This window comes from Mesocricetus auratus, unplaced genomic scaffold, assembly GCF_017639785.1.
Source record: "Mesocricetus auratus isolate SY011 unplaced genomic scaffold, BCM_Maur_2.0 Super-Scaffold_15014, whole genome shotgun sequence".
In the NCBI taxonomy this organism is placed as follows: domain Eukaryota; kingdom Metazoa; phylum Chordata; class Mammalia; order Rodentia; family Cricetidae; genus Mesocricetus; species Mesocricetus auratus.
In genome coordinates, this window is record NW_024429186.1 from 32269007 (window position 1) to 32294513 (window position 25507).

The window sequence follows — 25507 nt, forward strand, 5'->3', positions numbered from 1 at the left end:
CTTGCCCCATTCTAGACTGGCCTAGAACTCCTGTCAGTATACCACCGTGCTCTGTAGTGGCTTCTGTGTACTGGGTGCTACACACCTTGTCTCACCCATCACAGTCACTCAGTGAGGCGGGCATTATCTTCATGTAGATGGAGAGACTGAGATTCCCAGGGGTATACAGAGAATGGCAGGGACAAGACTCAGCTTCGGTCTTTGTCACACCACAGTGCTCATTCCTGGACCAGGTGGCCTCTCCGCAGGATGCAGACAGTCTTCTCAGCCTCCAAGTGTCCCCCAAGCCCTGTCTGAGTAGTCCCAGTCCTGAGCACCCTTGTGTTAACTTTGCTCTGGTGACTCCACAGGAGAAATGTCTGCGGGGGACAGTGCTGCCCAGGATGGACTACATCAAACAGCACCAACCACTGTATTAAACGTGAGTGCCTCCTGTCCCATCCACCCCTCTTGCTCTTGAGGTAGACCTGGATGAGGACCCCAGCACCTGGAGCTTTCCTTGGGTCTCCTTGCCTCTTTCTGGGGGATGCGGCTGGTCTTCGGGGTAGAGGTGATGTGTAGTGGAAGGGAGACTTAAGAGGCTTTCTCAGAGCAGATTCCTGCTTGTGTTTTAAACTCCCAACATTTCCTTCTTCTGGCCCGCTGTGTTGGTACCCATGTTTGTGATCTGCAGAATATACCTCTGGGGCACCATTCTTACTGTGGGCTGTGGGAATCTACCTCTTCCTTGACCCTTGGCTCACAATCCTGGCCTATCAGGCAGACTGGGTACTAGGATGATCAAATAAGGCTCCAAGTCAGTGTCTGGAGCAGCCTTCTCTCAGATTACTCTGAAGTCTTCAAAGTTGTTTTGTTTTTTGTTTTTCTCAACATAAGGTTTCTCTGTAGCTTTGGAACCTGTCCTGGAACTCTCTCTGTAGACCAGGCTAGCCTGGAACTCAGAGATCCACCTGCCTCTGCCTCCCGAGTGCTGGGATCAAAGGTGTGCTAATGTTGGGAAAGAAATCATCATAGCTATGCCAAGTCCAAGGATGGAAGCAGGAAGAGTCATGACTTCTAGGCTGACCCTTTGCACAAGGGTGGGAGAAACATGACCCATGCCTCCATTAATGCCAGAGGCAGTGTCAAGAGACAATACTTATGCAGTACCCATTCTACAAACTGTGCTGAACCTTCCCCCTTGGTGGATGAGGAAACAAGTCAGGCGATGGCAGAAGTAGAATGGAATTCAGACAGCCTGACTCCAGGATGCTACTTATGCCTTGCCATCCGGTACCCGATCCTTTCTTTGGGGCCTCACTCTGCTGGGGAGCGCTGGGGAGGGTAGCCCTGGGGCTGCTACCAGCTAAGAGTTGGGTATTAGGGTTGCCTAACACCTTGCTGGGCTCTTCACAGACATCACAGTTAAGTGTCTCAGTGCATATTTACTTATCCTCCACTAAGGCTACGGTCAGGAGGATGGAGTGCTGTGCATGCTGGGGGAGTTGACGCTGCAGGGCCGGGAACCACAGTTTGAGAGTCCCTGGGGCCCCTGAGATGTCTGAAGTCCAAGGAAGGAGACTGGTATGTTCTAGACAGCTCAGCTTTTGCAGGGAGCCTTTTGGCTGGTAGAATATTGCTTGGGTTGACTGGAACAGGCAGCCTCACAGGGTGTGGGCTTCTGCCCAGATGCCTGAGGGGTCTAGGCCTGGCCACACTCAGGCCTGCAAGCCTGCAGGCTGTTTCCTAACTCACTCATGATTTTCCAGTATTTTCCTTTGCCAAACTGTAGTTTCAACACTGGAAACTTGAGGTTGGGTGAGTGCAGAGTGTCTCACACCAAGTGTGTGTGCACCCTCGTGTCTCAGAGGATGTATAGGTGCCCACACCCCCATTATGTCTCTGTCCAGCCTGGCTATGCTGTACTAACCCCCCCAAACCTGTCCCCTCACCCTCGATCCAGGCTGTAGGCTGGCAGCTCTTTGGAGGCTGCCCACTGAAGGGCTGTGTGGTAATTAGTTGGTCCCTATACTGTTTGCTTGTTGCTATTTTGCTGCTAATGAGCCTAATGAGAACCACGTGAGCAATGGGGTGTTGGCCCTGGATAGCTGGGTCCAGGGTTGGGTAGAATGTGGTGCTCTTGGCTCCATACCCTGGCAGCTGGCTCTGTGCTTCCCCAGTGGCTTCTCATTGCCCTCTCCCCTCTATGTAGCTGCCCTCAGGGATGGGAGATGCCATGCCAGAGAATGCTCAGGATCCTGTCCTGGTAATTTCATCCGTATGGGATACCTTCCAGGCAGGTGGGAGGTGAGAGCACCAAGGAGGGGTGTATGACATAGCCCCATTTCAGTCTTGGCCCTCAAACCGTGTGGAGTCTTAGTTCCTCTCCTGGCTCCCCAGATATGAGGACTTGATGATATATTACACATGTGCAGAAGTTCTGGTCCTAGCTCGGCTGCCTCCAATTCCTGGCCTCTCTCTTCTCTCACGGAAGCAATGCTAAGTCCTAAGGCACGATCCCACCTCCCCGGCTAGTCTGCTCCCTCCTCCCAAGGCCCCTGGAACCAGGGAAGCCTCTGTGTCTCTCTGGCCGCCACACTGCTGCGTCTCCGGTTCCTCCTCTACCTTGGTGGGGTCGGGAATCGGGCCACGGTTTCCTCCCTTGGTCTTGGTATCTGCCTTTTACCCCCTGTGGCCTTGCCAGCTCTTCCACATGATTCATGTGTTTGTGTATTTGTGGAAGCAGCTGACTGAGGGGAAGGGCAGTCGGATGTGGGATGGCTGTCGTGTTTGCAGCTGCTGATTTGAGGGAGATTCTTCAGCTTCCTCACACTGGCTCACCCCTGTCTCCACACGGCTGGGGAAGGTGCTGCGGAGCCTCCTTCTTGACTTGAACCTTCCTATCTTGACTTGAAGACTCGGGGCCTGAGGCTGCTCTGGGAAGAACAGAGTTCCCTGCAGTGCAGTGGCTGAGGAGGGGCCCCTCTCTAGACTCCAACTCTTGCAGTAAGGTTCGAGGTTAAGAGTCTATGCTTTAGATTCTGTCACCAGATCTAGAGGAGATGGATGTCTGAACCCTAGTTTTAGATCCTTGGGCAAGTAACTAGTTCCCTTTTTAGTTGAGTTTTAGCCATATAGCACGTGACAACTGAGGCTCATCTTTGGGATTAACAACAATACAATCTACATCTCTCACAGTGTGCCAAGTTATCATAAGTCCTTTAAAATACTGATTTTGGGGGGGTGGTTTCAAGACAGAGTTTCTCTGTGTATCCTTTGCTGTCCTAGAACATGGTCTATAGACCAGGCTAGCCTCAAACTCAAAGAGATTCATATATCACAGAATTTTAATACAATGACTTTCGAGGCTAGATTTGATCCACCACCAGCACCCCCTGTTTGCAGATTCACCTGGATAGTTGTCCATGTTGGGGAGTGGGGGTTCAGCAGTCTGTATATGAATCCAGTCTCTGGCTCCCAAGGGCCAGCCCTTACCACCATTCTTTCTGCTAAATGAGCAACTGTGCAGGCAGCCTGGAACATGGTTAGGCACATGGTGTTTGGAGCACAGTGGCCGGAGCCTGTGCCAGGGACCCACCTGGTGAGTGTGTGGCCATGGGCAAGCCGTTCCAGGTCTCTGTGTCCCCGGGTCCTCTTCTGTGCCCTGTGACTAACAAGAATTGCTCCCTCTCAGAGTTGTAAGGAACAAACGAGGTAACTTAGATCAAACATTTCACTCATGGTCTGCTGTGTTGTTCTCCAGGCTCTTTATACAGAGTCTTCATTCTTGGCTTTGATTTCTAAGGGCAGGGGTTATCTCACTGCCCCTGCATGTAGGACGTCTATGTGGCATTCCTGGGCTAAGCTGAGAAATCCCTTACTGTTGTCAAGCTCCTGTCAGCCCTCCCTGCTGTGCAGGGGACCTGGTGATGCAGTCCTGATGTGCATTTGCTCCTGACTTCTTGATCTGCCGTCTCTGCATTGTGTGGTGGGCACTGGGATAGCATCCCTTCTGATTCTTATCTCAGTCCTGCAACGACCCTGCTCCTTTTTTTCCGGCCCCGCTTGGCTTCCCTCAGAGTGCTTGATCCCACCCATCACACCCGTACAAGACTCACCAGCCCGCCAGAAGGACAGTTATGCTGAAGTTGTTAGCGAATGGTGGGGAGGAAGATAGGAGGAAACGAAAGAAATCATGTGAGCTCAATGGAGACCCAATTAATAAGAAATACACACTCTCCGGATGATGTCACGTGGGATACTTGAGCTCTTCATGGCGAGAAGGAGTTTCCCCACGAGGCTGGTTCCCTTTGCACACACCAGTGTGTCCTCTACATGCAGCTCCTATACCTGCTACTAAGCAAGAGGTTTCCCAGGACTTTCCCTTCCTCTTCTTTCTGGCTGCGCTGCCCTGGCTGGAGTGGCCTGCTTTCTCGCAGATGTAGACTCTGTCTTGGGGCCACAGCCCGTGTCTCCCTTGACCTCAGGCTCCTGACTGCTGCTGTATCTGTTGTGATTGCCTCCCTGGCTGTCCAGCCCCAGCTTGTGCGAATGAGCCCGAGCTTTCTTTCCCGTGAGCCAGTTTTTGCTCCCTGTGTGAAGGACAGCCTCAGATAGTTAGGGACGCGTGGGATGCCTTCCTGCTCGAACTTTGTCCTCAGTCCTTGCTAAACCCTGCTTGTTGAGTTCTATGTGGACTGTGCCTGCCTCACTCTTCCTGTGATGCCTCTGTGGTCTTCGGTGCATGCAGGGATCTAGTCTGGATGTCTGCAGAAGTCTGCTTGCTGCTCTTTCTGTCCTCCCTTAATGCATCTGATTGCCTTCTGCTGTGGGGGTCCTAAAACCAGTGACCTTCCACCTGGCTCTTGGCCCTTACCCCGACTCATGTAGTCTAGCTTGGCTGCTGGGAGTGTGCCTCCTCTACTCTGTTGCGAATGCTACTCTCCCCGGCTCTGCCTCCACTGTGAGCCTGGCCTCTTGTCATCTCCCCAGTCTCTGCACTGTGCTCCTCTCCTCAGAAAGGCAGCTTCCAGTCACTCTGTCAGACTTGCTCCTCATCAGTCTTGTTTCCTCTGGGTCTGGGCCCCTTGACTGTTACCGCCATATCTCACATCCCGATTTCCAGTCTTCTGTTTTCTGATACCTCTGTGATTAATTTTAATTAATTCCATGATGGAATGGACAGAGTTCATCTTCGTTACTATTCTATGCAGCGGTAAATATTGGATGCACAGCCATGTTCTAGATAAGGACAGGTTGACCAGTGGTAATGACTCCTGCATCCGTGTGGTTAGGATTCAGACAGTCCGTGATGGCAAGGTAACCCTTTCCTCTATGCTCTGCCACGGGATGAGGGTACCGGGGGTAAATGGCTACATGTCAACCATAGAACTATCTTCTGTGCACTTGCTGGTGCTTTCCAGGAAGAGGCTCATCACAGGCTCACCCCTGGTGGTGCTTGTCCTGTTCCTCATCCCAAGGGGCCCCGCTAGAAATGGAACCGCCAAAGCCCCGGCTTCTCACAGCCAAGTCAAGGTTGCAGGATGGATACACCTGGAAGTCTCTATCGTGTGCCTGCTGTGGCTGGTGGGGATTGGGGCTGCTTTCTGCCCCAGTCCCTGGCCCTCAGCCTCCAAGTGGCCCAGCATCTCAGCATTTGTTAAAGCAATTAACAGGGCGGTCCAGGCCTAGAGGCTGGGGCCAAAGTCTGACTCACACCTTCCCTTCCTCCCCTCCGGCCGCCAAACAGTAGAGGCCCACTTGGCCTGCCAGACAGCGTCTGCAGAGTGTGTGCAAGGGGCCAAAAATGGCATCTTTCTCTCATTAGAGGCTTTTATGTGAATACAACTGCTATTTTGGAGCCCGGCGCTTAGCGGGCCTCTGAACCCTGGTGCTGTTTGCAGCAGTCCCGAGAGCAGTGGCCCAGCACAGCTGTGGTGGATGTGGGGTAAGGCCTTGGGGCCCTGACTTCTCCACAGCCTGGAGGCCCAGGCCCAAGGTTCTGACAGGTAATGCCCTCCTCATGGGGCTTAGGTGGAAAGGATAAGTCCTCAGAGGGTTCTGAGGGTATGGGAGCCTGAGATTCTCAGGGTCTCTGCCTTTAGGGCCAAAATGTTGCGCCCCTGTCCCCCCCAAACACATTCCAAAGGTGAGGTGCTGGGAGCACCCAGGGCAAGTGTTGTGGGTGATCAGAAACCGTCAGATCTGCAAACAGTTTGTAGTAGAAAGAGATCCACAGAGTAGGGGACAGGTGGTTAGGTCCCTGGAGGCAGAAGACAGGAGAAGCAGTGGGGGGGGGGATCTCAGGCCAGTGTCTCACCTCACAGCCTGTAGAGAGAAAAGGAAGGTGTCTGTGGAACTCGGAAGAAAGAGGTTGTCTGTCTGTCTGTACTGTTGTTGGACTTCCTTCTGCACATTAGTCTAGGCCTGGCTAAGGGGAATGGGGTGTGGCTAAGTTCAAAAGCCTCTGGCCCCCACCCGCGGCTGTTTTTTTTTTTTTTTAGCTTGGTGTGTTGACTACTAGAATGTTCGGAAGACGGAAATGTTCGATATTTTGCTGTCCAATATGGTCACCACAAGCCACATGTGACTAGTAAACACTTGAACTGTGGCAAATGGGAATGAGGAGTCGAGTTTTAAATTTTATGACATCTCAATCCAACCCTTTTACACTTAAATAACCACAAACAACTTGCGGCTACTGTGCTGAATCGCGCCGAACGGGCAGTTTTAGAAAGTGGAGAAGTTGTCCTCTGCCAGGATCCGTAGACAGGGGAGTCAGCAGCCTGATTCCTCAGCAAGACTATGTGTGAGGTGAAAAGTACCAAGGTCACACAGTCAGGGGTGGCTGAGTTGGCTCAGACCATATCCTACTGATACCCCCCTCCTGAGCTTTCTACTAACAAGCAGCTGGTCATCATGGGACAGTAGCATCCGTTTTACACAGTGGGCACTCTTTCTAGAACCTTCCCCCAGGCCTGCCATTCTGTGTTTGTGTTTTGTGTGGAAAGTCGGGGTATACCTTTGCTCAACTTTTGGAGCTGAGTCAAGATAGTGGGGGCACAGACAAAAAGGTGAGGGTGTCTGGGAACAGACAACAAACGGTATTCCCACCCATTTCCTGCTTTCAAAGCAGTGTCGGGAGGTTTTGTTTCTTCCTCTTGTTCGGTGTTCTGCTATCTCTGTAGAGCTGAACTCTCCACATGTCTAATGTTGAGTGAAAAAGAGAAGAGAGAGTTCTGGGGGAGGGTGGAGAAGGCCGGGTTCCAGAAGAGTCAAATTGTGAATGGTCAGAGACCAGCACGGCCTCTGGCTACCCAAGGGTGCTGTTCTCCAATAAGGAGGAGGCGCTAGACGTGTGCCTTCTAGTGAATCAGCCCCCACAGGACTGATGGAGACACTGTGGTACCCTGCCTATAACTCTCCTCCAGTAGCCAAGCAAAGATCCTCGGAGTCTTCGAATTCCCACCGAGTTAATCTCTTAAATGCCAAGTGTAATCTCTCCTCAATAAGAACAACAGGATGTCTGAGGTGGGTATAAAAGTACACTACCAGATGGTGGTGGCACACGCCTTTAATTCCAGCACTCGGGAGGCAGAGGTAGACAAATCATTGTGACTTCGAGGCCAGCCTGGTCTACAGAGTGCGTTCCAGGATAGCCAAAGCTGTTACACAGAGAAACACTGTCTGGGGGGAAAACGTCCACCAAGCTTGGAGTTTTCTCTCTTCAGATGTCATAGCCTTGCTTGGAGCTGTCTCTTCTCAGGTGCATTATTTTGTTACTTGTAGCAAGCCCCCAGCTCCTAGCAATTCTGACATAGCCAGTTTGCTTTGGATACATTTTGAGATCTGTGCTCATTTGTTTCCAAAAGGTCATACTTGTCTTCTCTCACAGTGGTGTCTGTCATTGGATTTCATACATCAGTACAATATCAAAAACAAAGCAAAACAAACAAACAAACAAACACCACCTGCAAAATGGTTCAGCTGGCAAAGGCACTTGCCACACCAGCCTGATGAACTGATTGATCCCCAGAAACCAAGTAAAAATAGAAGGAGCGACTGACTCTGTCCTTTGACTCCTCACTTGCACCCTCTCGGTGTTATAGACACACTGAACATAAAAATAAATAAATAAATAAATAAATAAATAAAACAAAAGAGCCAGTGGACAGTGACCAGCTTTTCAGTTCTCCAAGTGGAGGGAATTGGGTGAGTTTAAAAACAACTGCCATATGCAACCACCTTTAATTTGAAAATACCATTTTAGGGACTGGAACATCTTGAGGATAAAGGGCTTGCTGCAAGGACCAGAGTTCAGTCCCCAGCACACACATAAATGCAGGATGGTTATGACAGCCTGTATGTAATCCCATGAGTCAGACACATGGGATATCTGGAACAAGCTGCCTAGTTAGCCTAGCCAAATGGTGAACTGTAGGTTTTGGTGAGAAGCCCTGCTTCCTTCTTCCTGTCACCCCGCTACACTCTAACCAGCCTGAGTCAGAGGCTCTGGCCAACATAACACTAGCCCCACGGACCTGTGTGTCCTGTCTGTATAGTGTACTAGAGACTTTTTCTATCTCAGCCCAGACCTTGTGAGCACTCTAAGAACACTTATCAAAGCAGATGCGTGAGCAGGCTCACATCTTCCCTCATAATTTGAAATGTATCATGTGGCTCTAGAAGGGTCAGGGAAGACACTCAACTGCCAGCCTCTAGCCTCCACATGCACACACATGCATAGTACCACACACTGTGTGCCCACCCTCATGTGAACACATGTATGTATGCCAAAGAAAGTTTAAAAGAGCACTTAACACAAGAAAAAAAACACGAAAAAAGCTGTCAGAATTTTCCTTTTCTTAGATAGGCACCACCATTGTGAGCCATTTAGGGGTGCCTTTGTAGGGGAGGGAAGAGGACTTCATGATCCAGTCTCATAATACATATGATTGGCTTAGAAAAAAAAAACCAGACCCCTGGGCTGGAGAGATGGCTCAGTCATTAAGAGCACTGCCTGCTCTTCCAGAGGACCTGAGTTCAATTCCCAGCACCCACACGGTAGCTCACAACTGTCTGTAATTCTTGTTCTAGGGGATCTGACACCTTCACAGCAATGCACATAAGATAAATTTACAAGCAAAAAAAAACCAGACAATGTAGCGCTGTAGTGTGTCACATGCTGAGACAGGTGGAGACCAGACAGGCTGCTAGGAGGCTGGTGAGAGCCGGCTCAAACCCTCAGACCCTCCCGACAGGGAAGGTCTGCCTCCGCAAGCTGGGAAAGGCCACCTTCCCAGGAGGGTGTTTATCTGTCAACACAGCTGGCTGGTCTGGAGGTCTTAAGACTTTTATTTATGATGATATAATAGAGAGAAAATGATATATCCAGTTTCCCTGCTGACCACTCATTCCCTGTAAGCCATTCATTGGACCGACCAAAGTCCTCCCTGAGAATGGAACTCCTGGTTGAGAAAAGACCTTCTGGAAGTGTGAGAACCCCACATATCGGGATTTCCTCTGTGTAGCTGCTCTCAGTTATCTATGGACTCGCTGGACCCTCAGTGCTGGTCAAGAGAGAGTTCACAGACGTTGGCAGCAGACAGCCTTGCTGAAGAAGGCAGAACCAGAAGCAAGTGGTGGAGGCACAGGGGCTTAGCTTGCCGGGCTGGGTGTCTCAGATTTCCAGAGAGTGAAAGATGTTATTGTTAATGTCGAGGATGGGTCATCCTTGGTCTTAGGAGGGGAGAAGGTCATCTTACATCAAAAGCCACCTTTGGTGGGCTGGAGAGATTGCTCAGTGGTTAGAGCACTGATTGCTTTTCCAGAGGAACCCAGGTTCAGGGTTCAATTTCCAGCACTCATGTAGTGGCTCACAGCTGTCTGTAACGCCAGTTCCAGGGGATCTGATGCCCTCACCCAGACATACATGAAGGCAAAACACCAATGCACATAAAATTAAAAAAATTTTAAAAGCCACCTTTGAGGCAAATATCACTTGCTCAGAGATCGGGGCTGCATGACCCTCCCCTCATGCATGCCAGGTTTGGGGTCTCTGCTGGGTGAGAGGGGTCGGTCCTCATGGCTTCTCCATTCCTAAAAGAAAACCAGGCCCAAGAAGTGCCCATGGTATATGCCTTCTTCAGTGTTTGCCTGCCAAGCTGTCTTAGCAGACAGTGTCTATGGCCGAAATGGTGGTGACAGGGGCCGGGGCAGGTGGTCAGGTGGTAGCTAGTTATAGTTGGGCAGATGGAATGATGTCCAGTCATTGGCTAAAATCTTGGGGTGAGAGTTTGTGTTTGGGGAAGGGTTTGGTTTACAGTTCTCTGGAATTATCTGCTTACATGGGGGTTGGGAATAGAAAGGGGCCCCGAGGCACCACAGAAGATGCTTGGCCTTAGGATCTAGTTCAGGGTTAGCATTCCTCAGTTGTCTTCCTGATACTACCCTTACTACCTACTGACTGGGTACCCTGCCCTTGAATACTCTCGATGGGCAGGCTTTCCAATTGTCTCATCCTTTGAATGGCTGGTCAGCATCACTTACTCCAGGAAACTTCCCTAACTGTCACTCTATCTCAGCCCAGAACTTGTGAGTACTCTAAGAACACTTATCAAAGCAGATCAGGCACAATCTCTCCTCATAATTTGAAATTTACCATGTGGCTCTAGAAATGTAAATTGGCCTGGAGCCTCCCTTACCTACCAGTGCCAGCCTGGGATAGGTAGCTTCCCCAGGGCTGGGCTTACAATGGTCCCTTTGGTAATAATAATTTGAAACCAACATATCCTTTTTTATCATTATCAGCTCCAAGCCAGGGCTCAGAGGTTGTAGGAAAAAGAGCCATGCAAGTCATGCTGGGAATTGGTAGGCAAGGATGGGCTATATTTAGTCATAGGTTTGAATGCTAACTCCATTATCTAGGCAAGTCTAACCTCCTTGACATCCATAGGCATTATGGGCAAACTAGGAATTATAATCATACCTGCTGCAAAGGGTTGTAGAGAGGAGTAAATGAGACTCTATTTGCAAGGTATATTGTCAGCACCCACTGGGGAGAAACTGCCAGAGTGAAGAGGACGCCTGTGCTATTGGATGCCAGGAACTAAAGATGACTGTACTCCAAGGGCTAACCTTGTAGATGGGGACACTGAGACACAGCACGACAAACCCACCCACTGGGTGAGCTCAGTCAGCGACATGCTCAGAGTGCTTTTGCCTTTTGTTCAAGAGAGGAGGCAGCCACTGAAAGATGGGTCATCAGGGATGGGGGGCGGTGACTTTGAGGGAATAGGAGCTCTTAGGCAAGCGTCCAGGTTAGGAAGCAGGAAAGCAAGTTTAGCCGGAGTGGGTTGACTTAGAGTGTTGTTAGAGGTCAGAGTTAGGTCATCAGTGCTAGTGTGTGCCTGTATGCTAAAGAAACGGAAACTTCCCAAAAGGGAGATGGCATGGACTAGAAATTTGGAGAGTATATTAGCCAGGGTTCCCTAGGAGAGCAGAACTAATAGAATGAATATATATTAAAAGGATTTATTAAATTAGCTTGCATGATACTGTCTGGGTACTTACTCTAATAGTATTGGTCTTCACACTGAAGAGACTCACAGCTCAATCCATGAAGCTGGGTGCTCAGTGGTCTCCATCTGATGGAGAAGGTCTGGAGGATTCCTGGAGAACCACCGGTCTTCAGTCCACACTGGGTTCTGAGTCCCGTGAAGACTGGAAGCAGCAGCAGCAGAGTAGATGAGCTCAAGACACAACAGGGTAGATGAGTCTGCCAGCAAGACAACAGGAAAGCGAGCAGGCAAAGAGCAAGCTTTCTCCTTGGCCACCTTGTGTCTGGTTGCCACTGGACGATGCCAACCACATTTCAGGTTTTCTCACTTCAAATAACTCGATCAAGAAAATGTCCTACAAATGCGCTCAGTAGCTTACCTCGCTCTAACCCAGGAGGAGACTTACCTAGCTGGTGGCAGCAGACCACCTTATATTTGGCCAGTTCCAATCAAGATGACAACCAAAATTTACCATTGCAGAGTTCCGTCTAAACTGACCAGTGGTTAGAATATGAAATTCCTTCCAGAGAGATTTCTAGTGAACCCCTCCCCGGAGGCATGTGGTCTGAGTAGCGGTGGTTTGGTGGTTTAAAAAATGTACTTAGAATGAGCGAGGCAACAAGGTCTGTGTTTCCTTGGTTGCTTACTCCCCGTCCGCCCGCAGCCTGTAGCCCCTGTGTGCCTCCCCCTCCATGCTGCCTTCCTTCTAACCTCCATGCTTGCCCTCGGAAGTCTGCCACCCTTCTGTCTGCCTGGTGCTATGTCATAGTCACACTGTTGTTCCCTTGCTCCCTGCTCCTCCCTCACTGGAGTGCAAACTCCATGCGAAAGATGACTTCGTCTTCAGGGCAGAGCCCTCAGTAGGGCTCAACAACCACTTACCGAATGAATGGAAGGCAGGTGGGTGAGACCTTCTAGAATGCCCGGAATGACCCAGACCATGGGTTCACACGGGTTCACACCTGTTCTCCAGGAATGTCCTGGGAGAAAGTGGCCTGGCTTTACATCCCAGTGTGGACCTCTGCAGGGGGTTCCAGGTGGCTGCAGATCACTGGGTTTGTCTCTGGCCTTTGTAAGGTGGGAAAGGCCAGTGAAGAGAGAAGCCATGTCCTAAAGGGCTAGTGGAGGCTTAGAGCCGTGGCTCTCAACCTTCCTAATGCTGCAACCCTAGTGGAGGCTTAGAGCCGTGGTTCTCAACCTTCCTAATGCTGCAACCCTAGTGGAGGCTTAGAGCCGTGGTTCTCAACCTTCCTAATGCTGCAACCCTAGTGGAGGCTTAGAGCCGTGGTTCTCAACCTTCCTAATGCTGCAACCCTAGTGGAGGCTTAGAGCCGTGGCTCTCAACCTTCCTAACGCTGCAACCCTTTATGTTGTGGTGACCCCAACCACAAAATTATTTTCTTTGCTACTTCATAACTATAGGTTGTCTACTGCTGTGAATCATAATGTAAATATCTGATATGCGGGCTCCTGTGAAATGGTCGTTCCATCCCCAGGTTGAGAACCAGCTTACAGGAAAACACCCAGTTTCAGCCTCTGCTTTGTCTCCAGGCTGGGTTAGGACCCACTGGGCAGAATCATCCCAATGCCCAAGCCAGAATTCTAACTGAGTTGGGGATCTCAGAGGACACAAACAAATTGGGGTGGTATCTTAGAGGCCTTGGGCTCTCCCAGCCTCCACAGCCCACCCCTGCGACTCACCAGAAAACAGGCTCCGTGGGGTCTAGGCTGCAGAGCTCATAAGTGACAGCAAACAAGAAGCAAACAACACACAGTGAACTTTTGGGCTAATGCTGAACCTTCCCCATGAAGACATTCATTCATTCATTCATTCAATATTTATTGATACTTCGCTCGGTAACCATCTTTATTTTTAAGTTCTGAAGCTACCAGAAGACAAGAAATAAAATGTCTGTATTTGTTTGGTGTTTCTGTAGCCCAGTAGGAGTGGACATCTAAACATTAATAGGGTGCCAAGTGGTCCTTTTCCCTTCAGGGTGTCCCTCTGGTGCTATGGGGAGAGCCCACTCCACAGCTCTTGTTCCAAACTCAGCCATATTCGTCCTGGAGACCTGTGGGTAGCAGGGAGAGGAATGGTCCCAGAAGCCTTCCAAGGCTAGGTGTTAGGCTCCCCATGTGTGTGAGGGGCCTGGCAAGGTCCTCTTCCTGGGACAGAAGCCCCTAGGGCTTGGGTTGGTGGGTGGCCGCACGGTGCCTGGCTCTGCTGCCATCACTCTCTTCCTGTTTCCTCAGCCGTGTGCCAGCCTCCCTGTCAGAACCGGGGCTCCTGCAGCAGGCCCCAGCTCTGTGTCTGCCGCTCCGGCTTCCGCGGGGCACGCTGTGAAGAAGTCATCCCGGAAGAGGAATTTGACCCCCAGAATGCCAAGCCCGGGCCGAGACGCTCAGTGGAGGGGGCGCCCAGCCCTCACAGGAACAGCGAGGCCAGAGGAAGTCTCGTGACCAGAATACAGCCGCTGGCACCACCACCACTACCAGCCAGGTAAGCCTTCTTCTGGGGGTGGGGGTGGGGGCTGTGGAACAGTCGTTCATCAGTATGGATGCAGCAAAGCTAACACTTATGCCGTGGGTTTGCGAGGGTTGAATTAGTGACTGTATGTCCTGGAACAGCACGGAGTGCCTGTATCAGCTCTTTACCCATCATCTCCCCATCTCCTCTGACCCCGCCCCCTGCACTGTTCCCTACGGTGCCCCTTCACCTAAAATAAAGACAGCCCGTTCTGTTCACTCGCCTCCACGCTTCTCCTTAGAGGGAAGAGGAGGTACATGCTGCGAAAGTGAACAGAATGAGCAAGGGGGGGGCGTTGTCCCTTGACTTACTTGCCCTCTCCCTCGCCCCAAATCTGGCTAGACCTTTCTCCAGCTTAGGACGGGAAATCTGAACTTTGCAAACTGGTCCCTTTCTAGGAGGCTGTTTGCTTTCGGCTTTTTAGGTTGGTTTTTCCATTCACATCTACTCAAGGAGTTCTTTCTGAAAGCTTGCAACTGACCTTGTCTTGCTGAACTAAGGGGAAAACAGATTTGCCCTCTCAGAGCCAAGAGAGCCAGGGGAGGGCTTGGCTGGTGCTGAGGTCAGGTTCTTAGCCGGAAAGGTCAGAAAGGTCTAGAGAGACCTGCTGAGGAGCAGGAGGAGGAGGGATGAAGGGTGGGAGCCACAGGCAGGCTATTCTGAGGTAGCAAGGGGCTGCAGGGAGGGGGAGGGGGCTATGAACACCCGGACAAGCACTGGGTGCTCTCCGAGGGCAGCCAGAAACAGGGAGAAAGGATAGGTGAGCTCAGGTCGAGGCTTAGGGAGCTTCAAGATCAAAACCCAATGGTCATCCACGGCCAAGGCCTGAGATGTCAGGGCAAAACCAAGGGTCGGCCTGGGATTGGCTATGAGCCGGTGGGCGGGGCCGGCCCTTGCACTGATTGCTATAGGCTGTGAGCCCCAAGCAGATAGGCCTACTGTGAAGGCACAAGCAAGATGCCAGCTGGAGGACGTGGTTCCCTCTATAGCATTTTGTCCTTCCTCCAGATAGGCCATTCAGGGGGTAAGGACGCTTGTACCTGCTTGTCTGTGAATGCATTGTCCCTGACATCTAACACGGTCTAGTGCTGAATCCATTTGTACACGAATGACTGAAAGGTGAGAAGTCTAGGTTGTGTGTGTTTTGTACCCTAGGGATATTGTCCTTGGTGTACGAACGAACGATCCGAGACTCAGGTCAGGGTGAAGTCTTTGGCCCACAGTGGGGTCATCCTCGGCTCCGGCAGGCTTTCAGGCCAGAGGCCACTGTGGTATCCTTAATGTGCTGCAGCCCCAGGCCAGTCCCGTCCCTTTCTGCCCTGTGGCCTCCAAGCATGAAATCCGGGCAAGTCTGAGCGCAACACTGTCGGCTGCTGTCCACCCAGCTGTGTTTTGCTTTGCGAGGCCAAATCCTGCATGCCTGGTAGTGCTAAACACTTCCTGTGAGCCCTGCCAGGTTTCCCAAGCAGCTTCTGGCCTCTGGCCTGATAGCCGTTTGGACAGGCCATGCCTATCCAGACAAAGGAGTGACAGGACACAGAGGACATTCTGGGAGTGGGAAGGAGAGAGAGATGTCTGGGGAGGGACAACACTGCAGCAATTGTGATGGCCAAAGTACTTTCAGGAGAGTACCAGGCAGAGGCTAGACCTGTGCACCATCTCAGTACCACGGGTTAGCACCTGGGTTTTGGATTCAGATAAGCCTTGGCTCTTGTTCTGAGTTTACACTCACCATCTGTGTGACATTAGGCATACGTCCTATGACAGGAGAGAACAGAGTCCCAAAAGTTGTCCCTGACCACCTACCTACACACCCCCGACCCCCCCACAAAGTCACTCTCTGTCTCTGTCTGTCTGTCTGTCTGTCTGTCTGTCTGTCTGTCTGTCTGTCTGTCTCTCATCTCAGCTGAGAACTTCATTTACCTCCTATGTCCCTGTCCTTGCTGTTAGGAGAGGCAGTTGTGGAAGTGTAGAAAGGCCACCTGAAGGTTTGCAAAGGGTCCTTTGACCCTCCACCCCCCACCCCCGCCTAACACATCTCTGGCCAGTAGAGAAGCCTAGAGTGACTGGGCGTTAGGAAACACTGTTCTGGCCCGGCAGAGTTGTACAACCCATGGCCCAGCGCATCTTATGTGTGATTCTAGTTTTTGCTTCTTCCCAGGAGAGGTGGGAAAGGAAGCCATTGTCTCCTATTTCCCCCACAAAGCTGCCTCAAGCCAGTCTTCTCCAGCTGGACTTGACCACTGCGTTTCTAGGTTCCCTGAGAGGTGGAAGGATTTCTGGGCCTTTTCAGTGTTAGCATCTACCACGCCAACTCTGAGACTTACAGAATTCAGGCCCTGGGCAGGGCAGGGCTGGCCTTGGGGTGCACTTATGTGTAAAATATAAAGAGATGGGATTTGTCCAGTGATGTACACCTTTAATCCTGGTGCTCAGGTGGATCTCTGTGAGTTCCAGGACAACTTGGTGTACATAGAGAGTTCCAGATCAGCCAGAGCTGCAGAGTGAAACCCAGATGTAGCCCAGGGCAGTAACCCAACTTTGACCCTATGGATAGGGGTTCAGGGAGCAGTTTTGAGGGAGGTGGAGGCTTTTTCCAATGTGCCAGGGCCAGGGACTCTCCTCCTGCTATGCTTGGCCCTAAGCATACATGTCTAGGTTGCTAGGGCAAGCCTCAGCTTGCTCAGGAGAGCAGCGACCAGGAGTCTCCCAGAATCCATCTGCTACCCTCAGGGAGCAGACAGTCAGATTATACTTCCCATAATCCCCTCTTCCTTTTCCCACCTGTAAGTGGAAACAAGAACACCTGGTCCAAGGAAGCCCCACATCTCTGATGAAATCTGGGTATTCCCCCTTTCTAAGACTTCTCAGAGCTGAGGTCTAGCAGGCCCTTGCCATAGCTTCTGTTTTAGAACAGAACTATATTAGCTCTCCATCACTCTCGCAAAACGCCTGAGGTGCTTAACTTATAAGAAGAAATGGTTTATTTTTGACTCACAGTTTTGTAAGTTCTAGTCCAAGACTGAGCAGACCCATCGCTTCAGACCTCTGGCTGCAAGCCAGAAAGTGAGTGTGTGGTGAAGCAAGGTGTTCATTTCATGCCTGGGGAGCAAGAGGTGAAGAGGAAGATAACGGGGTTCCAAATCCTCCCTGATGCTGTATCCCTTCCCACCAGTGACCGGAGGACCGCCCACACCCCCACACCTTCCTGAAAATCCTGCCACCTCCAAATAGCACCACCCTGGGGATCAAGCGCTAACACACAGGCTTGTGAGGAGGGACAGTCCAGACGCAAACTACTGCAGGGGTTCTTCAAGCCCCAGCCCCGGCCCTTTACGAACTCGGAGTTAAGCTATTGGCTGATTACTGGGCCACAACCTGCAGCTCAGTGGTGAAGGCTACAGATTTCGTTCACCTCCACCACCACCTCCACCACCTCCACTCCACCACCTCCACCACTACCACCATCACCACCACCACCACCTCCACCACCACATCCACCACCACCACCATCACCACCACCTCCACCACCATATCCACCACCTCCACCACCATATCCACCACCACCATTACCACCTCCACCATCACCACCATCACCATCACCTTCACCATCACCACTAACACCTCCACCACCACCACCACCACCATCACCACCACCATCACCACCACCATTTACCACCAAGACCCACTGCACCCCCGCTGTCCACCCTCCTGTGATCCCTGCATGAAAGTCTCCAGCTTAGTGTTAGGTGGGAAGGGGATTTTGTACAAATGTCTTTTAATCGATTGTGTCCTTGGGGGCAAGGCAAAGAGCTTGTAGGAGCAAAGGGTAGAGAGGGTCCCCAGAGTTCCTTGCCCTTTAAGAGTAGGTCTGGATTTCTGGCTACAGTGGTGGATGTTCAGGTTAATAGTGGGAGACTAGGGCTGTGGTTAGGGCGATGTAATTTCAGGTTAACAGTGGTGTGGTGGTTGCTGTGAGATTAGCATGTGCCTTTAGTGTGGCATTAGGATAAGGGTTGAACCTTAGGATTGTGGTCAGGTAGAATTTAGACTGTGGGTCTTTTGAATGTAGTGTGGTTTCTGTTTTAGTCCAACCGCCATTGGAGTCTTAATGAGGAAGCTGCGGTGCTTTACGAGTCCCACCTAACCCAGTCTAGGGAAGAGAAGTCACAGGGACTGAGGGTGTGGCTCATAAGTCAGACAGACCACAGTTTCATATGATCCTGCTCACCAGCTGTGGGTTGTGGTGGGTGTGTTTTCAGAGGCTCCTGCTAATGCTTGACCACACAGGGCTATGGGTTGAATGATGGCAGACCCAGAAGAAAGTGCTGGGCCGCACACAGTTTGGGGTGCAGTACTCCACAGTGAGGAGTGTTCCTTGTTTGTATCTGAGTCCCAGCGGAGGGCGGAGGGAGCTCTGTGGGGACAGTTTAACAAGGTGTGGGTGGGGGAGGGGAAAGCGAGGGCTCCTAGCAACATCAAGTCTCCTTTCAAGGGACAAGAGGCAGTTGCTAGGATCCAGAGTAGCACATCTGCATGGCAGGCTGCCTCTGGGGCCAGCCTACAGTCAGTGCTTGTCTAGAGTCTGAGAGGATGGGACCTCCACTCACTTTCCTCCTCCCTCCGATCTTTTCCTGGAATTCCCCCTAGGCTAGTACCCAGGATAAAGAAGCCTCCCAGGGCCTCGTGTGACCTGAGTGTGACCTGAGAGGGATGTCAGAAGGCCCCCAAGGCAGGTAGAAGAGCCTCCAGTATCGGGGCAGCCTCACAGTGTCCCGTGGGCAAGCTGCCAGTGGGGAAACGGAGGGCAACTGTGTTAACTGGAAACACACCAGCGCTTGGTGGACTTCAGGCCTCTAGGATTTTCGTTTGGAAGGGAGAGGTTAAGGATCAAAGAAAAAGAGGAAAGGAAGGGTGGGCAAAGCCCCAGGGGGCGCGCGTGTGACCAGGGCCTGGGTGCTGACTGGCAGGGAGTTGGTAGCTCCATAGTCCCGGCGGAGGTTTCCCAGGCTCCAAGACCTATCCTTGTGAGCTCAAGGATTTCACATCTATATCAGGTTTTGCCCTTGCCAAGCGTGTGGAGGAAGTTTCTGATTTATGGGCCCAGTAGTTTTTCCAGTTACTCAATCTGTAAATCTGCCATCAGTTAGTTCACTGGGCATTGCCAGAAAAGCCAACGAGTGCTTCCCAGGTGAAAATGGCTTCAGGAAAGTCCAGTGCTGTTAGCATAACAGAGAGAGAGAAGAAAAAGATTCTAAAATATATGTACTTGTTGTGATGTGTGGCATCATTCATGGAGTTAGCACTCTCCCCCAAACCCCCCCCCAAGAACTCCACCTCCAGGGAGTGCCTAAGGGAGAGACCTAAACTGAGCTGGATAATTTCCTAGAAATGGATTAGAAAGAGAGAATGGGAGGCATGCAAATGGAGGACTCCTGCCTTCAAGACCCCGAGGGATGTCTGTGTGTGTGTGTGTGTCCATCTGTCTGTCTGCAGATGACACCGACAACTGCCAAATGGCTACCAGTAATGAGCTGTGAAGATGCATAGCTCCCCTGTGAGCCACAGGGCTGTGGTTTTGTGTTTCTGCTTCGTGGCGGAAGTGAGTAGCTGGGGCAGGCATTTGGTGGAGGCTTTTCTTCTTCTCATGTCTCCTAAAAAAATATTTGTGAAAGGTCTAAAATTCAAGGAAGTCGAGTGCTTCTTGAAGGGAAAAATCCCCGAGCCTTGCAAAACAGAGATTATAAATCAAAACCTCTAGAGCTCCCAGCCGAGTTGCCCACACGGCTCTTTCCGCCTGGCGCCTCAGCTCTGACCACTGCCTCGCTTGTCCGTCCATGTGGGCTGGGTCACATCAGAGCTTCTTGTAGCAATCTGGATTGGAGGATGAGGGGTACCCTCTGAGTGGCCTGTGAGGCTGCACCCTTCCTGGGCCTCTTCCTTGGAGAAAGAGCTCTATGGTTTTTTGCAGTCTGAGACGTGACAGCAAAAACTGCTAATGATTTTCCTCTCTTTGTAATCTCAGGGACAGATGCTTCGTGGATCACAGCAACTTCAGCAAAGACCTTTCATTTTTTCTCATTAAATCAAGAGTGTTCATGTTTCGCTCATTGGCACTTCTGACTTCTCCCTCTTGTATTTGTGTGTGTGTGTGGAGGGGGGTACGTGTATACATATGTGCCTGCCAGAGGACATCCTTGACTGTGACATGTCAGGAGCTATCATCCTCATTTTTTTTTTGAGACAGAGTCTCTCACTGGACACGGGGCTCACCCATTTGGCCAGGCTGGCTGTCCAGCAAGCCCCAGGGGTCTTCCGGTCTCTGCACCATCAGTGTTGGGATTACAAGTGCACAGAACCTTGTCTGGCTTTTTCACAAGGGATCTGAGGATCAAACTCAGGTTCTCACGCTTGAGTGGCAAGCGTGTTCCTGACTGAGACATCTCCCTGTCCTTACGGCTTCGCTTTAGCACATGTGTGTTGCTAGCACACACTCCTATGGCCAGGATTAAGTAAATCAAGGTCATTTAGTTACAAACAAGCTACTAAATGGCTTCCTGGAAGGTAGCATATACAGTGTGTACTGGGCAGAAGGACAACTCGCGCTCCGGGAAGCGCAGAACAGGTGATGAGAGGTTCGTGACGTCCCTTGGAATGGTTCACAATGTAAAACTTATGAATTATTTCTGAGATTTACCACCTAGTATTTTCAGACCATGTTTGATGTTTTTAGTTGCAGTTGACAATCAGTGAAACTGCAGACATCGAAACTGTGTTAAAGGAGAACTACTGTGTTCGATCAAATGGAGTCTGTAGGGAGAATTGTGGTCCTCAGAGAATACCACCTCACCCCAGCTACCCAGCTTGTGACAGCAGATAGCCAGAGGAGGAAATGCTCTCAGACATGTCTCATTATAGCCTGAGCTCAGCTCATCTGGTTTCCTGTCCTGGGATCTGAGAGAGTGACCTTTCTACAGTGTAAGCAGATGTCCTGTGACAGAGCCAAGAGAGGCCCATGCCTTGATCAGGTCTCCAGCAATACGTCTGCCCACACCTTTGATCCTTGAGTTCAGGATTCCCACGTGTCAGCCCATCTTAAGAGAGAGTTGCTGTGTGATTAGCTCCCACAGCCTCATCTCCCAAAAAACCGTCCAAACTAAATAAGCTCTGTAGTGAACCAACTCTGTTCTGTGTGTCCTCTGTGGAGTTTTCAGGTCATTTGAAGGAGAGGATGCTTGGAAGAGGGTGAGCTTTGAGCAGGCACAGCCTGCTTACCTTGTCCTTCCCTTCAGCTTCCTGTCTTTCCTCCCTCCTTTCCTTCCTTCCTTCTCTCTTTCTTTCTCTCCCTCTTTCTTTCTCTCTTTCTTTCCCCCTCCCTCCCTCCCTCCCTCTTCCTCCTCCCTCCCTCCTTCCCTCCCTCCCTCTTTCTCTTCTTTCCTCCCTTCTTTCCTCCTCCTCTCTTTCTCTGCAGTAACAAGGAATGCCGGCACGGCTTAGCCTCCTGCCTCTCTTCTAAGAGCTCCCAGCAATCTGGAAAGAGCAGCCAATGGGAAGGAGAAGGGAGGGAGCGTCCCTGAGCAGTGTGGACAACAGGGGCAGCTAAGGGACTGATCTTCCTATTAGTTCCTGGGCTGTGTGGGGGGTGAGGGAGGTACAACACCTCTTCAAGCCTTCTCTTTTATGCTGAGTCCTATAAGATGACATCCAGACCAGGTCTTCTTTACCCAGATGCAAAGTAGATTCACACAGCATTACCCATCGATGTTTGCCTATCTCTCTGTTTCTCATTGGCTGCGTGACCTTGGACAACTCACCTAGCTTCTCATGCTGTATCTGTAAACTAGGCAGGACTTTAATGATGATTAAATGAATTAACATATGGGAAATGCTCAGCATAGCAACTTGGCAGAGCCCGAAAGGAGGCCTTTTTTTTTTTTTGGTAGAGGACAGGCTTCTAGCTAGCTATTCGCATGAGCCTCCTGTTTCCCCTTGACCACGTAGTCCTTGTTCCCCACTGAGCATCATCGTCTGCACCTTCTGCATCTGTCCCTTTGTGTCACTGTTTTCCCTGCCCCTCCCACTCCCTATCACAGCTCACATCCCGCATCTCTGGAAAGCTCCAGCCTCAGGACCAGACCTGCTTAGGAGGCCTGGAGCAGCTGGGTGCACAGCTTACTTGGCCATAGTTTCCTGGCCCCTGTGGCATCCTGCTTTTCTTCTCTTGGGTTCTTCTGATAGCCTCACACACAGGACCTTGTCACAGGGCTACTGTGTGTGGATGCTTGTGTGGTTTGCTGCACCAAAAGTACCAGGATGAACAGGGTTAAAATATAGCCTGTATTCTGGTCATCATACCCTAGTACTGTGCTTCAGCCTCCTGAAGGAAGTGAGGTGCAAACGGAGGCAGAGCTTTTTTGTCCTGACCTTCCAGTCCCAAATAATTACTCAGAGGCTTATATTAATTGTAAATGCTCGACCAATAGCTCAGGCTTATTACTAACTAGCTCTTACATTTTAAATTAACCCATATTCCTTATTTACACTCTGCCACATGGCAGTGCATTTATTAGCATGGCATGTTCATCTCCTGTTCCCTCTGCATCTGCCTGGTGACTCCTGACTCCGCCCTTCTCCTTCCTCATCCTTAGTTTGGTCACCTCTATTTATACTTCCTACCTGGCTTACTGGTCAATCATTGTTTTATTAAACCAACTCGAGTGACAAGTTTTTACAGTGTACAAGGCAATTATTCCACAGCAGTGAGGCAGCTTTAGTTGTGGCCGGTCTTCTGCCTCCTGCCTCCCCATCTCAGGAGGCAAGGTACCCTTCCCATAGTGCCCGATGGGATTGTGCACATTCAAGGGCATCATAAGCACACCTTGGCCAGTCATGAATTCATGACGTCTAGGTTCCTTATGAGCTAAGAAGTCTTCCAGATGACCCTGGCCCTGGCTGGGGGACAAGGACTCTCCAGGGATGGGTAGATGGCAGCAGTGGAGAGAGAGCTGGGGGAACCACGAAGAAGTCTGAAGTTCAATGTAGTTGATATTTGGGGGCAGCAACTGGGTGCCCCAGTAATGTGTTGCATCTTGTAGGATATAGAGGGTAAGATTCAGTCCCTTCTCTTCTGGAGAGTCTGCACCCCTGGCTCAGCTGCATGGTGGCCTTGCTGAGCCCCAAAGGAGACTGAAAGCTCTTGGAGGAAAATGGAATGCCCACTGCCTGGAAAATTTGTCACTTGGGCACACTGGGTAGAAAGTGAAAGGCATTTCCCAGGCCCTGGACAGCCCCTCCAGCTACATTTTCCTCCCACCTCTGCCCTGAGGCACCCTAGGAGTGAGCCTGGTTTCCAGGCGGCAGAAGGGAGTTGAGGTGGTCAGCATGGTGGGGCTTTAACTGTAAGACAGACCGCTTGCTTTAAAAACGCTGTGCAGTTAGCAGAGGAGAGGGTTAGGGTCTTCAGCATCTTTGGAGGACCCCTGAAACTGAGGTAGCACCTGCTTCAGGGCTGTCCTTGAAGTAAGGATGTGGCCTCAGCCAGGGATGTTCCTTTCCCCAACACTCCATGGGACACACAGAACCACGACCTCCCTTTGGCATTTATATGCCTTTCTGGAAATGCTATGTTCTCCCCTCACACACCCTCACTCAGCTGCCAGGGAAGCAAAGCAGAGATGGTTCCCGCCAGGAAAGACCCCCCACTTCAGTGCACCTCTAACCCAAATCTTGGCAGGAGCGTCCCCTGGGGTCTGTGAGCCAGACCTGCAGCCCTCTCAGACCTGGGTGTGGCCATGGAAAGAACTAGAGGCCCAGAGCCTCAGAGCAGGGAGTGTGAGGCCTGCCTGACCATCCAAGAAGGGACAGGATAGTAATCTGCCAGACTTGCCCTGTGGTCCTTTCAGGGACCCAGATCCTCTGGAAGCCAGAGGCCCTAGGGGGACCCAGAGCACGCCGACCTACAAGGAACTGGTCCTGCATTCACAGAGCAGAATGTTGCAACCACTGCCTCTCTGCTGCTTCCTCTTTGACCCTTCTCTGGCTGTCACCTCTCGTCATCGGCATGGCCTCTTCCTCTGTTTGCCTCTAAGCTAGGCCACGTTCTCTGCTCCTCCCCACCATGTTTTTCTTTAGTCTCCTCACTTACCTTTCTCAACATGTTTAGGTGTCTGGGCACGTGGAAGTCTCAAGGAATACCATGAGCCATCGATACAGTTTGTCTCATGACAGGAACTAGCTGGAAACTGGAAACATTTTTATTAGCAGAAACTTAGATAATCACCTGTGTGTGTGGACACACACACACACACACACACACACACACACACAAACACACAGGCCCATGGAAAGAGTGAACTGAACTATTGAGTGAAGCGTGACGATCTGTTGCCACATTTTTCCGTTAACATCAGTTTATTGCTAGTTCATTTGCTCAGTCATGCACTAGCAGACAAGTGGTAGCAGGCACCGAGGCTGGAGGATTTATAGAATGCAACTTAAAGCTGAGGCCATGCTGCTCATTAGCAGATTTCCCCCTTAGGTCAGGAGGTGTTAGCAGAGTAGGGCCTGAGCTCAGCAGGGGCCCTGGAAGACATCCTCTCCCCTGGTGAGATCAACTGCCCCCTCCCGCCCCCCAACACCTTTCCACTGTGGCTGCAGCACTGCCTGGACTGAGTCTGGCCTTTTGGGTTTCTGACTTGAGATTCAGCTTGAGGCATTAAACACATCATGTTGCCAGCAGAGCCCCGCTACCCATTTCTCTTGGGTTGTAATCTGGGCTCCTGGTCGGTAACCTCAGGCTTTGACAGTTGGAGAATCGGAAGTTCAAGATTGTCCTCAACAGCACAGCAAATTTAAGGCCAACCTGGGACATGTGAGTCTCTGCTTCCAAAAACAGCAATGAAAGGAAGCTGGGCTTCCAAACATCTCCCTCCCAGACACCCGGCCGTCCCCACTTCTGAAACAGCGCTAGAACCCTTACCTTCTTCCTCTTGGTCCAACCTTGGTCACTCGTAGCCCAGATCACAGCCAAAGCCTTGTCTGGCCTCCAGCCCTCTCCTCTCTTCTACTGCCATTAGTGCCTTGATACTAATGCTGGCTCTGGCCGAGCCTCCTCCCCTTCGCTGGGTGCTGGTCACTTTGCCCAGCTTCCAGTAGATATGAAAGGGAAAGAGAGTGCTTGCCATCCTTGGGACCCAGTATCCAAGCAGCGACAGGCATGTGTAAGTGCTTCTTCAAAAAAAAAAAAACAAAATTTACTTGCTCTCTGTGTGTGTGTGCGCGTGTGTGTGCGCACACATATGTATGCAGGTGCCCAAGGAGGCCAGAGGAGTGTGTGGGATTCCCTGGAGCTGCAGTTAAAGGTGGTTGTGAGTCACCTGGTATGGATGTTGGGACAGAGCTCAAGTCCTTTGGAAGAGCAGCAAGCACTTTGGATCACTGAGCC

General features: G+C 51.1%; 1 protein-coding gene across 8 annotated transcripts in view; it reads left to right on the plus strand.

The window, feature by feature from the left end:
- Ltbp2 (latent transforming growth factor beta binding protein 2) overlaps positions 1-25507 on the plus strand; it is a 98884-nt gene that overhangs the window by 15800 nt on the left and 57577 nt on the right. For all 8 annotated transcript variants that reach the window (XM_040742759.1, XM_040742760.1, XM_040742756.1 and 5 more), the window contains 2 exons: positions 351-421; positions 13791-14037. In XM_040742759.1, the coding sequence (XP_040598693.1) occupies positions 351-421; positions 13791-14037 (318 nt within the window). The remainder of the gene's footprint in view (positions 1-350; positions 422-13790; positions 14038-25507) is intronic.